General features: G+C 40.7%; 1 protein-coding gene across 4 annotated transcripts in view; it reads right to left on the reverse strand.

The window, feature by feature from the left end:
- The window catches only part of Glrb (glycine receptor beta), a 70,269-nt gene extending 58,883 nt beyond the window's left edge, over window positions 1-11,386 (reverse strand). For 2 of the 4 annotated variants that reach the window (XM_021195412.2, XM_021195411.2), the window contains exons 1-2: window positions 11,236-11,385; window positions 9,707-9,857 (exon numbers count right to left, since the gene is read on the reverse strand). In XM_021195412.2, the coding sequence (XP_021051071.1) occupies window positions 9,707-9,828 (122 nt within the window). In that variant the 5' untranslated portion in view covers window positions 9,829-9,857; window positions 11,236-11,385. Of the gene's footprint in view, window positions 1-9,706; window positions 9,858-11,090; window positions 11,152-11,235 lie in introns of those variants that run through there. The other 2 variants (XM_029537946.1, XM_021195413.1) reach the window with 2 other exon arrangements.
- Window positions 11,387-13,194: the final 1,808 nt, after the last annotated feature.

Consider the following 13,194-nt stretch of genomic DNA (forward strand, 5'->3'; position numbering starts at 1 on the left):
AAGAAGAAGAAGAAGAAGAAGAAGAAGAAGAAGAAGAAGAAGAAGAAGAAGAAGAAGAAGAAGAAGAAGAAGAAGAAGAAGAAGAAGAAGAAAGAAGGAAACCCTGGTCCACATGTACAGTGATGACAGGACAGACAGTCCCCATGTGCATCACTTTTTACATGAGTCATATCTTTTTCAGTCATCCTCTCATCTTTGGCCAACATTTTCATCATGAATATTTCTGCAAGTAAGTACAACCAAGTACATCCTCAACTAGAAGTAAGTAAAGATCCATCCAGTCTGCTAATGAAAACTAGATAAAAGAAACTAGAGAGACGAACGACTACCATAATAATTTGCATAAACATGATGGCTTTTGTTTTTCCTTGTAAATTTACCTCTCACCAATATATACAACTGACACTGTACATAATATATTCTGGCATTAAATGTTATAAGAGACAAAGATTCTCAGAGAAGGTATCAAGTGCACTTATATTTATACATAATAATTTAGGTTATGGGCAAAGTTATAGAAATAACTCCCATTCTTTTTTAGTGTGGGCACAAGAGCAAAAGTAAACTTGGGTTACTTATGTCATGATTTTAACACTAGAGTGTCAAGAATTTGAGAACACTTAGCAGATATGGTAAATATGGGCTGACATGATTGCACACCCATACAAGAACTATCTCAATCACTAATGACTTCATGTGAAACTCCTCAGAAGGAAAACATGGTACAGGCCAGAAAAAGAAGAAAGATTTTGTAGGAAACACTTAGATCAAAACTCTGAAAGCAACACAGAGTGTTCCATCAGATGGTAGCACTCCTGTTGTGTCTTGATAGCAGAACCTGCTGATAGCAGAAGTAAGCAACTGAGTGTGCCCAGCAATGCCCTGGGAGTGGTAGCCTGTGCCACTCATGTGCAGGGGCTAACTAGGTTGAGAAGACAAGATGAGGCTCAGAAGCTATACAAAAACCCAGGCTCCAAGCACCTCAGTAGATGCTATGTTCCAAAATACCTCAATACACATGAGCCATATACTCCAGCAACAGGGGGCCCTTCCAGTGATCATGTCTGCTGTGAGGAGGATCTCCTACTCTGACCACTGATCATCCAGCACTCTCACTGACCTGGATAAGCACAATTGAAGCCATGAGTAGCTAGCATACAGCCCTCTTAAGTAATACATTTCTCAAGAATCTGATGCAGTGCCAACACCCACAAACTGTCCTTCCCCAACTAGCACTGGACATAGGCTTGTTGTACAGCCAACCTGACTTCCAGCTTACTTCCTGCTATCTTGACCCATGGTCCATGAATGGACCTTGCCTCCAAGTATTGGCAATGTCACTTAGAGCTACATTTTGGATTGATATATATGTTTGTTGTGAGTTGTCCCACGTCTTTAATGTTTGCATAATAAACCATGCATGTGAAAAAAACACACACAGACTATTTGCATGTCTGTGACACACATGCCACATTCAAGACAGCTTTCTAATACGCTTCATAAACATTCTAGTTCACTTAAAATTATCAGCTGCCAGATGGTTGAAATGCAGAGGCCTCAGCCTAAAAATGAGCACCAGGGGCTGGGGAGATGGCTCAGTGGTTAAAAGCACTGGCTGCTCCTCCAGAGGACACAGGTTCAATTCCCAGCACCCACATGATAGCTCACAACTGTCTGTAACTTCAGTTTTAGGAGATACGAAACCTTCACACAGACATATAGGCAGGTAAAACACCAATGAACATGAAATAAAAATAAATAAATTAAAAAAATAATTAGCCCCAGTAGTCCAGAAATGACAAAACTAGCAATGCATACCAGGACACTGCCCAGGCAAGATCCATGAAAAGGAATTGCCATATCTCCTATGACTGAAAACTGACATACAAATCATTGTGGCTCTAAGTTTGTTAAATCGTATTTTTGTTATTGATAGGGTTGTTAAATATATTTCAGTTCTGGTTTTTATGATATGCAAATACAGACCCATATTCACAAGCCTTTTGTTTATGGACATGTTGATCATTATCATCTATCATCTATCATCCTGAAGTCATTTCTGGAGAGGTGTGGTGAATTGATTTATCTTTTCCTGCTGGATTAGGTCAGAAGGGAGATTTTTCTGGGTTTGAAGGAGATTTAAATAAAACTGACATGAAATTTCTGAGGGAAATTATAGTGTTTTGTTTTCTTTTGTTTGTTGGGTTTGGATTTTTGGGACAGAGTCATTCTATGCATTTCCATCTGAACTGGAACTCCCTATGTAGAGCAGGCTGGCCATGAACTCACGAAGTGCCTCCTGCCCCTTCTTCCTGTGTACTGGGATTAATAGCATGAATAAACCTGACCTAAAGGGAAATTATGTTAATGAAGGTCGTCAAATCCTTATTACCAACTTAATACCAAGGCTTATGCATTTTATATTCTAGAACCTTCCAAGTCAATCCACCAAAAAATTAAAGGCAGATCTGTCTAACTGGAGCAAGGGAAAATTTAAATGTGTAGAATGATGACTCAGTCTCTTGTTTTTAATTAGATGTTAGATACAATCTCAAGTCTACAGAAATTTTACTTTATATGACCCAGCACAAGGCAAGGCCTGGGCCAAGTAGTGGGAGTGGGTGGGTAGGGGAGCAGAGGTGGGGGGCGGGGTATAGGAAACTTTCGGGATAGTATTTGAAATGTAAATAAAGAAAATAAAAAAATTTAAAAAAATGATGATAAAATATCACAAATTGAAATGTCCTTAATCACCAATATATGATCTACCTAGCTATTCATTTTCAAATCCGCTAACATAGGCCAGCCAAACAAATTATCTATGTCAGAGTGGTTCTAATGATGGTACCTGCGCGACTCCTGATCCAGTCAATTACAGTTCATCTGATTGCTAGGAAAAACTTAAGTTGAAGCCAAAAGTCTCACTCCATATAGCTCTTATTCATTAGCCTCGCTTTAAGCAAATGTCAAGCTGTAAAGCCTAGTTTCTTATTCACGTCACAGATTTTCAAGCACTTGCAAACAACCTTCAATTATCTCAGTTTCTTTAGCACTTTCTAGTATGAAAAGATCTTAATTGCTTCTACTGTTATTTCTCTGTCATGGGAATAATGTGTAAAACAGTACAGAAATGCCCATAAACTTTGCTTGAAATGTCTAAATAAAACACTATATATATATATATATATATATATATATATATATATATATATATATTCATTTGTATCAATATGATAATATCATCAAACATTTTTCCAAATATTCTATTAACCATGCTTGCACAAATAGTAGGTAAATTAATTTCCCTAGCTCATTAGGCCTTTGTCCATCACTTTATTTTTATTTTGTTGTTATTATCATAAAAAATTAAATGGGTTTCATTGTGATATTCTCCTATTTGTATATCATTATGGTCCATTCATACTCATCCAAGTATACATCCTCATCAGTGTACCAATTCTCCTGCAAGATAGGCCCATTTCACATGCCCTGACACACACACACACACACACACACACACACACACACATATGCAGTATATACACCTAGTATATACATAAATATCAATATATATGTATATGTATATATGTGTATAGATTACTATATATAAATATAAATGGATATAAATACTACATATGGTATTCAGTTTGCAATTCTTATTTCTGAGCCTTAGTTTCTTAATTCAGTGTTATATTGGTTCCCAATTCTATCTCACATTACTGTTTCCAATGTTACAAATTCAGTTTGTTTTTGTTTTCTTTAATATTTCCTTTTAATCATTGATAAAATGCTGAATATGATGAAGCCAAAATTCTGCCCCTGTCAAACATAACCCAGGGTAAAAATATTCAACTCATTAGCTTAGTTGTGAATAAATCTAGTTGTCTATATGCTGAGACCATATCAACTGATATGAAATCCAGACATAATAGAAGCAGTAAGAAGCAGACAAAGGCAAGGCCTGCTTTCACTTATTAAAGAAATTATCACCTGATGGACATTTTGTGCCAGGCATTCTGTTGTTCCCTGATAATGAGTCAAGTAAGCATTGTTCTCTCATGAATTTACAAATATCTGGAGAAGATCTAGGAACAATCATAACCATGGATGTAAAGAAGAAAGTTGTACAAACGGAGAAAGTTATTATTAAAATCAGACTGTCAAAATGAGGAAAGAGAATGGGATTGCTTCACTACACACACACACACACACACACACACACACACACACACACACAAAAGTGTTTCTCAGTCGAGGTCATGGTTTTATATTTAGGTTGATTTTGATGTCATTACGGAACTTTCAGTTCAACAACCCACAGATTGGGAAAAAAATCTTCACTAACCCCACATTCGATACAGGACTAATATCCAAAATATATAAAAACTCAAGAAGCTAACCACCAAAAACCCAAACAACCCAATAAAAAAATAGGGTATATAACTAAACAGAGAATTCATAACGGAGGAATCTCAAACAGCTGAGAAGCACCTAAAGAAATGTTCAAAGTCCTTAGTGATGGGGGAAATGCAAATCAAAATGACCTTGGGATTCCACCTTATACCAATCAGAATGGCTAAGATCAAAACCTCATGTGACAGCACATGTTGGCTAGGATATGGAGAAAGAGGAACACTTCTCCATTGCTGGTAAGATTGCAAACTGGTACAACCACTCTGGAAATCAATCTGGAGATTCCTCCAAAAACTGGAAATAGATCCTCCTGAAGACCCAGCTATACCACTCTTGGAAATATACCCAAAAGATGCCCTACCATCATCCCATAGGTGCACATGTTGCACTATGTTCATAGTGGCCTTGTCTGTGATAGTCAGAAGCTGGAAACAACCTAGATGTCCCTCAAGAGAAGAATGGACACAGAAAATGTGGTTCATTTACACAATGGAATACTATTCAACTATTAAGAACAAGGACATCATGAGTTTTAAAGGCAAATGGATGGAACTAGAAAATATCATCCTGAGTAAGGTAACTCAGACCCAAAGGGACATGCATAGTATGTACTCACTAGTAAGTGGCTATTAGCCAAAAATGTACAGAATACAATTCACAGAACTCAAGAAGGTTAACAAGTCAAAGGGCACAAGTGAGGGTGCTTCAATCCCACTTGGGAGGGAGAAGAAAGCAGTCATGAGGGGCAGAGGGAGGGAGCGTGGGAGAAAGGACAAGGAGGGGAAGGGGAGAACATGATCAGATATTGGGGGGAGGAACGGGACTGAAGCCCTGAGGGCTAGCAGAAAGAATGGAAACAGGCAACTTCAGGAGGTAGGAAGTGGGGAGACCCTCCAGAATGTACCAGAGACCTGGAAGATGAGGGATTCTCGGGACTAAAGGGAGGGACCTGGGATGAAGGGCTCTATAGTTAGGAGGGGGAACTTGTAGAATCCACCTCCAGTGGAGAGGCAAGACATCAACTGGAGGGATGGGGTTGCCATCCCACAGTCAAAAGCTCTAATCCAGAATTGTTCCCATCTGAAGGAACTGCAGAGGAAAAAAATGGAGAAGAGACTTAGGAAAAGGAGGTCCAGTGACAGGCCCAAATTGGGATCCAGTTCAAGGGAGGTCCCAGGGCCTGACATTTTTACTGATACTGTGGTGTGCGTGCAGACAGGAGCTTAGCATGGCTGCCCTCCAAGAGGCCCAACAAGCAGCTGAAAGAGTCAGATATAGATACTAGCACTCAACCAATGGAAGGAAGCTGGGAACCCCTGTGATTGAACTGGGGAAAAGCTGGAAGAAGCCTAGGAGGAGGACAGGCCCATGGGAAGACCAGCAATCTCAACTGACCTGGACCCCCAAGATGTCTCAGACACTTGAGCCACCAACCAGGCAGCATACACCAGCTTATATGAAACCCCTGACAGACACACAGCAGAGGACTGCCTGGTCTGGCCTCAGTGCGAGAAGATGCACCTAACTCTTGAGAGACTTGAGGTTCCAGGGAGTGGGGAGGTCTAGCAGGGTGTGGGTGGAGGGGTAGGGACATCCTCTTGGAGACAGAGTCAGGGAAGTAGGGGATGGGGAGTGGGAGGAGGGCCGCACTGGGAGGGGGATGAAGACTGGACTGTAAAAATGGATTAAAGATTTAAAAAAGAAATGCTGAATGAAAAGGATATATGCAGTAGTGTGTGTGTTTGTAAAGGTCTAGGCACACAGACTGAGGATCAACAGTGAACAAGTGATAGTTTCTGCTATGAATTTCGAACAAGAGCCTGGAGATGGGAGTTAACTAACACAGCTAGAGAACACTGGTGCTTTAACTATTGAGAAGAACGATGATGGAGATGGGAAAGAGCAGGTATGCACTGGGTTATCTACAGACTGGGATGCAGAGGATACTGATGAAGATGTTGGACTCTAGCCATCAAAGATCTTCTGTGTAGAGACAAGAAATTGTCAGCCGTATCCAAAAAGCCATGGAATTCCTGCAAAGCATCTCAATATTGGAATGACCTAATTAGAACCAAGTTCTCAGGGGAAAATGCTAAACCAAACCAAACCAAAGCAACAAGCAAACAGAAATAAAACAAAACAAAAGAGCAACATAAACTCTATAGAGTCAGTGTGGAACAGAAATACCCAGGGGGGACAAATAATAGTGAAGAAGTTAAAACAAAGCCATATTACAGAGTGTAGAGAAGATAGCTCAGACAAGAGGTGAAAGCAGAGACACTCCAGAGTTGGTAAAGAAGAGCTACTGAGCTGCTGACTCTTGGTACCTGCTGAATTTGAGATGCTGATGGAGAAACAGTAGGTCAAGATGATCCGAGGATGGCCAAGGAGGTGGTGTGGTCATTTGTTGACAAAGGGCCACTGTGTTAGGAGAGGTGTGGAGGAGTTCTGAGAGCAGTTTTCGCACACTGAGTTGAGCTTTGGAACAGAATGGGACAGTCAGGATGGAGGGTGTGCCCCTCTAACCAGCTCTGAACTAGACATAAAGTCCAGAGAGTTTATGTTAAATTATATGTATAGTGGGTGAGTACAGCTATATGCATGGGTTTAGGTGAAATCTTACCAGCAGAATGGAAAAATCAGTCTTTCCAGCCCCTGTCCTGTATTTTAAAATGTGCATTCTCATAACAGACAGGAAAAAACTACTGTTCTAGTGGAAAAACAAAAATAGTTAACTTCTGTTCACTACAAATGTACTGGCGAGGCTTATATGGTCCCATGGCTTATCAATGCCACTCTTAAGAGTGCTTAAATAAACAAAAGTTCACCAGGCAAGAACCTCATGATATGAAGTACTCGTTTTCTACCCTCAATTTCTGAGATTTCTAATTCCAACTCTGCTAATCACTCTGTACTAATACACTTAATAAATTTGTACAAAATAGTTTAGATTTCTATACTGCAAATAACCATATAAGATTACTTTACAGCACTTTACTATGGCTGAGAGTATAGCCTAAATTTTTACAGAACTTTCATATAGTAGACCAAATTCCAGCCAGAGAAAACACTTCTGAATTTCTTAAGCTCTTAGTCTTAAGGCTGATTTTCATTTATTTTACTTCAGTTTTGTTTTTTAGGTTAGGACTCACTGTATAAACCAGGATGGCTTTGAGCTCCCAATCCTCCTACCAAGGGCTGGGATTATAGAATTATATTCCTATGGCAAGAGACATTTATTTATAAAATGAATCCAACCCAAAAATATACAAGTGTATTTTGCCAGGGCATATTTATCTGTCTCTTTATTTTATGGATCATGTGTGCACGTGCATGTCTGTCACAGGAAGCATGTGGTTGTCAGGAGAGCTCTGTAGAAACTGGTTCTCTCATTCCACTGTATGAGTTCCAGTGACCAAACTCAGCAGAACATGTTTACCTGCTGAGTTATAATCTCAGCCCTGTTAACATATTGGTAAGGTGGATGTTTGACAGGATTACTGCAACCATCAATGAAACTTTACTTATTCTCATAAAAAAATTAAAATAAATTTAAGACTATGGTAGAAACTAGCAAAGATGAATTTTCAACTCATGATGTAACAATATGAAGTACTGTGACAAGAACTCAACAGGCATAGATGGCACCTTATAAAACCTCATCATTTTCACATGCTCTAAAGAGAAACTTTATTATCTTACCCCATTTTCAAAAATCTGTCTTAAATAACTATAGACACCACATACACCGACGATTTATATACTTGGGGCAATTTAATAGTGTAGTTGTGTAAAAGAACAAGTGTCCTATAAATACTATTGTAAGGTAAATGGAGGCAGCAAGATTGGCTGTTGTGATTTGTAAACAATATGACTTTTGATCCAGGAAGTACAGAAGGGAGTTGCCTGGAAGGTCAAACCAGAGCATCACTTACTTGTGAACAAAAGCCAGACTGGTCCATGATAGCCTGACCCTACCCTCACCACACCCAATTACCACAACCACAAGGCATATACCAGCTTGTGTCAACAAAGAATATCTAGAACTTGAAAATGTGTCTTTCACAGGAGAAGGCATAACGTCATCTAGCTCCCTTGAGGGCTGATCTTCTGATAAGGACACAAAAAATCTTAACACTGAAGAGTTCTGATGACCTCATATGGTAGGCCTGACCTGCCTCTCACCCCTCAGCAGATACCTAAGGGTGCAGAGGCCAAGAAACTGCATGCACATAATTCAAGGCTAGCCTACCCTTCATCCTGACATAAAATGCTAAATAGGTAGGCTGTCAATGGTAAAGTTAGGAGATGCCTCTGGACATCACATGAAACTTCCCGAATGCTAGACATTAGTCTCCATGACACTGCCTTCGGGCTTTTAAGTCTCCACATCTCTAAAGTATCAACTACAATGTATCAAGTCTAACATCTTTTCTTCCTAAAAAGCACTTTATGTTTCTTACAGACATTTATAAAACTTCAATAGTTCTTGATGCTGGAATAAAATGTTGTCTGTGGTCCATATAATTTCTCAACAATAGTAACTGAAAAAATGGACTATAACAGCAAAGTAACGACATGTGTTATATTATTACCTAAAAACACATAATCTTTAGAAGTCATTTCCTAGTGTTTATCTGCTGTAATGGTTGGATATTTCCTGCTTTTATTGACCAGTAATATTAACCCTTCTCAGAAAAGAACCCAGGCTGGTGATAAACTTTGGCTTTTGGGAGACTGTAACGGGATTTTTTTTCTTTTTTAAACAAAAGTAATTCTACATTTTATCACACACTTTTTGAGGGATACACTAAATTCCTTTTGTAAGTCCTTTACAAAAAAATACTTCAGAGTAAATGTTATGTACCATGCAAATTTACTTCCTCCGTGTATAGCAATGCAAATATAATAGACCTCAAGATAATAGTTATCTGATTCTTAATGAATTCTCATTTCAGATCATTTTTAAATCTACCTTTTGAACTTGTATTTGCTCAAAGCATGGGCCCACAGCACCCAATTAAAGTTGCATATCTGGCAAAATAAAGCTATAATAACTTTTTTCGCTTTTGTAAATGATATGTAAAGGTGTATTACAAAGCTTCTTTTACCACCAGGAAGCCACCATCACATTTCAAACCTCTGTTTACTCCTACATCTTGCAAACAGGACACAATAGGTGCATGAGTGGATGCAAAAAGTGTTGTAGGTGGGCATTTTTATAACCGGTCTGGTTTTCTATCAAAAGCAGCAACACCGCTTTGCAGAAGGATATAAGATGTGAGGAACGTACGATGGGCACAAATACTGCTTCTTTTTCCCCTTCCCTTTCTTGGAAGACTTTTCTTTAGAACAAGCATCTTCAAATAACAAGGATATTAAAATAAAAAAGGAGATGGCCAATGAAAACTTCATCTTGAAAACAGAAGTTTCAGCAGCTCAACCTAGGAGAGAAAACAAGAAGGCAGTCACACTCAGGGAGCATGTGATAAGCCTGTGACTTTTCTTTAAGGAGCTTCTCATGATGGCTACCCAACCTGCAAGCGTATCTCAAATCCTACATCTCTGAATGTTCAAGTGTCTTTTATATAGCAGGAAAGCCTACTGATAGTTATGATGAAACTCACTTCAAATAAAGATATAGAGAAAACAGGGTTCCAGTCAGAGACAATTGGAGATTGTACAATTTTCAAATCTGGGATTATATGAAATTAAAATTTGGCATTAAGTTGGAGAGTATTCCAAAATAGGTTCATACCTGTAAGGATGCTTAATGCCCTGTTAAAATGGTTCACTCTAGCTAGAACACTTGATGTCAAATTTTAAAATCTAGGTTGTATGGATTTTTATGCAATTTTTTTTTTACAAAAAAACAAACAAACAAACAACAGACTTAATTCAAGTCAAGCAGCAAACAAGAAGGTAAAGGAAGACTGGCAGGAAACAGCGTCACACTCAAGCTCACTGCTGTACAATATCATTAAATTTGCATGAATGCCATGCAGTAAGTTGACTTGCTAGTTTTCCCATTCATGTGGGAACTCCCGCACCAGTCATCATCAAAAAAGATAGTTCTAATAGTAAAGAAACAAAACTGCAAGTGTGCTTCGGACAAGGTTCCTACCTACAAATTAACATCACTGCCTATTCCCAGAAGAGAATATCCTTCCCAAAGTACAATAAACAATAAAGCAAGCACTCAAACATTTACTAACAGCAGAATAATTAAAAAACAAACAACAAACAAACAAACAAACAACAAAACCCTCTTCTGCGTGCTTTGTTTTCAGACCATAAAATTGTTTTCTGCAATCTGAGACCTAGCCATCCAATTCCCATCCCACTCTGTTATCTGGAACACCGGTGTCCTGTATTTACACCCCCCCCCCTTCTCAGGTTTACCCCATATTTATCCTCTGCACCCCCAAAGCAGGCCCAAAGGGCATGTCACTAGGTCCTTCACCCGCAGCCACCTCTACCACTGGGGATGAGAGTCCCAGCACTGCAGTAGGGCTGTCCCCGCTTGGCTCACAGCCCCCTATCCTCCTGGAGAGATGCTAGCTGCTACAGCCGGGCTCCCGCGCGACCCTTGTTCCCAAGGCTCTGTGGCTTTCCAGAGCGGCCAGCCGCTGCAGGGCCAGGTGAGCCTCCCCACAACACCTCAGGGCCCTAGGCACCTCTGGTCCCCAAACCCGGGCACCGTCCCCCGCGGGCATCGGACACTGCGTCTTGCACCCAGCCCGCCTCGGGCCCCAGCTCGGGCCCCGCCGCAGTGCGCAGACCCAGAGCCCGCGCCGCGGGGAGCTCGCCGCCAGGCCTTACCGCACGCGCCCCGCAGCCCTCCGCCGAAGTGACGGCGGCGCAGGTGGCGGGCGCAGAGGCAGCTGCGACCCGCGAGTCCCGCCGCCGCCCGCGCCACCGCCGCCACCGCCACCGCCGCCGCCGCCAAGCTTGACGCGCCTGCTCCGCCCCCGAGCGTGCGCCGTGGCGCGCCGCGGACAACTGCGGGGGACCGCGGGCGGAGGTCGCAACCGAGAGGGACGAGACACTGCACGGTGGTGGTGGGGAGGGGAATGAGGGAGGGGGAAGGGACGTTAGGGCTCTTTGGAGGGCATCATCACAGGACCCCAGGGGGAGACTGTTAGTAAAGGAGCTAAAATAAAGGAGCAGGACTCAAGGGGAGGCTTATGACACTAACTACATGATGTGGGACAGCAGTTGGCCTTCCTGAACCAAACTGGACAAGGTTCCTGTGGTTTCATCATATTCTTTTTCTGGCTTCTAACTTAATGTCGGATTCCAATATCTGAAGCCTGACCTTTCTACACAGGCTTCATGTGGTCAGAATCAAGGATCACTGCTCCTAACTTAGGTTGCACAGTTGACACTGAGCACATCAGGGCCCCTTAATTCTCTGGGCTCACAATGTTGCCACTGACCCTCAGTGTGTCTGGACAATTGCACATCCTTCTCAATTCATGCCAATAAGAGATTCACTTGGGGCTTATAGATCTTAGAAGAGATTCAGCAGTGATTTTGCATGTCGGTGCCAGTTAGTTTTTGCCTTTTGGTACTAAACTATTCTAGCTTTCATTCCCATAGTTAAGAAACAACTTCTTTTAAACTTAAGCACCCTACCCTTAAGCATTCCTTTAAGACCCCACAGGAGTTCCCTCTCATCATTCAATTTCCCTTTCTGTGGGAAAGTTGATGCCCCTTGCTTCCAAATAAATGCAGTTTTGTCTGCTGAGGTCAGAATGTGTGCTTTGGATGTAGGGCTCCTTGATTAGACATGGTTTTTTTCTCCCTCCCTCCCCCCCCCCCCCCCCCCCCCCGCCCCTCTCTCAAAAGGAATCCCCCATGCATGCTACGAAGGCTGGCTGGTTTGGAAGTCCAGATAGTCTTGCTTTTCTCAGGTTACTGCTGGAATATCATTATGCCTGTGCCTCCATGCCCACCTGATAGTAACTCTACAGGGAAGCCTAGCTGATTTGATCCCAAGTGAGCATGGCCCAGCCTTGTGTGTAGAAGTTCAGTTGTGTCCACTGATTCATGTATAGGCCTGTGACACATGAGAGAGGGACATTCCCTCCACCCAGACACCTTCTTTTCTCTCCACAAAGCTTTCTGTGTCACAAGGGCAGCAATAACTAGGAAGCAATCCTTATTTACATTGCTAAGTAGTGGCTGTCTTATCTTAAGGCTTCTTCACTAAATAGAACAGCATGCCTTTAATTGTATCAAAACAAGACCACGCATTTTATTTTATTTATTTATTTATTTTGGATTTGTCAATTTGGTATCTCTTTAACATTATTAAATATTTATTTATTTATCTAAACTGTCTTCTTTAATTAAACTAATAAAATTTATTTTAAAATATACAACTCAGTATTGACATTTTTTAAGTCATCAAAATAATTTAAATGTCTCTTAAATATACATGATATGTTCTGAAGCTAAAAGTAATATGCACTCAATCAGTTTTTAAAGTCTATTAGAAACATTAAACACAATAGAAGTAGAAAATTTTCTCTTATGAAGTCCTCTATGTAAGGAAATTGTGACAGATTACTGATTAAACAGAAACGGTTCCATCTCCAAGGTAGAATAATCAGTGTAACTATGGCTTCATAGAATGAATTGGGTAATGTTCCTTCTGTTTCTCTTTTGTGGAATAGTTTGAATAGTATTGGTATTAGGTCTTCTTTGAAGGTTTGATAGAATTCTGCACTAAATCCATCTGGTCCTGGGACTTTTTTTTTTTTTTTTTTTTTTTTT

Source organism: Mus pahari, chromosome 4 (genome assembly GCF_900095145.1).
Source record: "Mus pahari chromosome 4, PAHARI_EIJ_v1.1, whole genome shotgun sequence".
Classification (NCBI taxonomy): domain Eukaryota; kingdom Metazoa; phylum Chordata; class Mammalia; order Rodentia; family Muridae; genus Mus; species Mus pahari.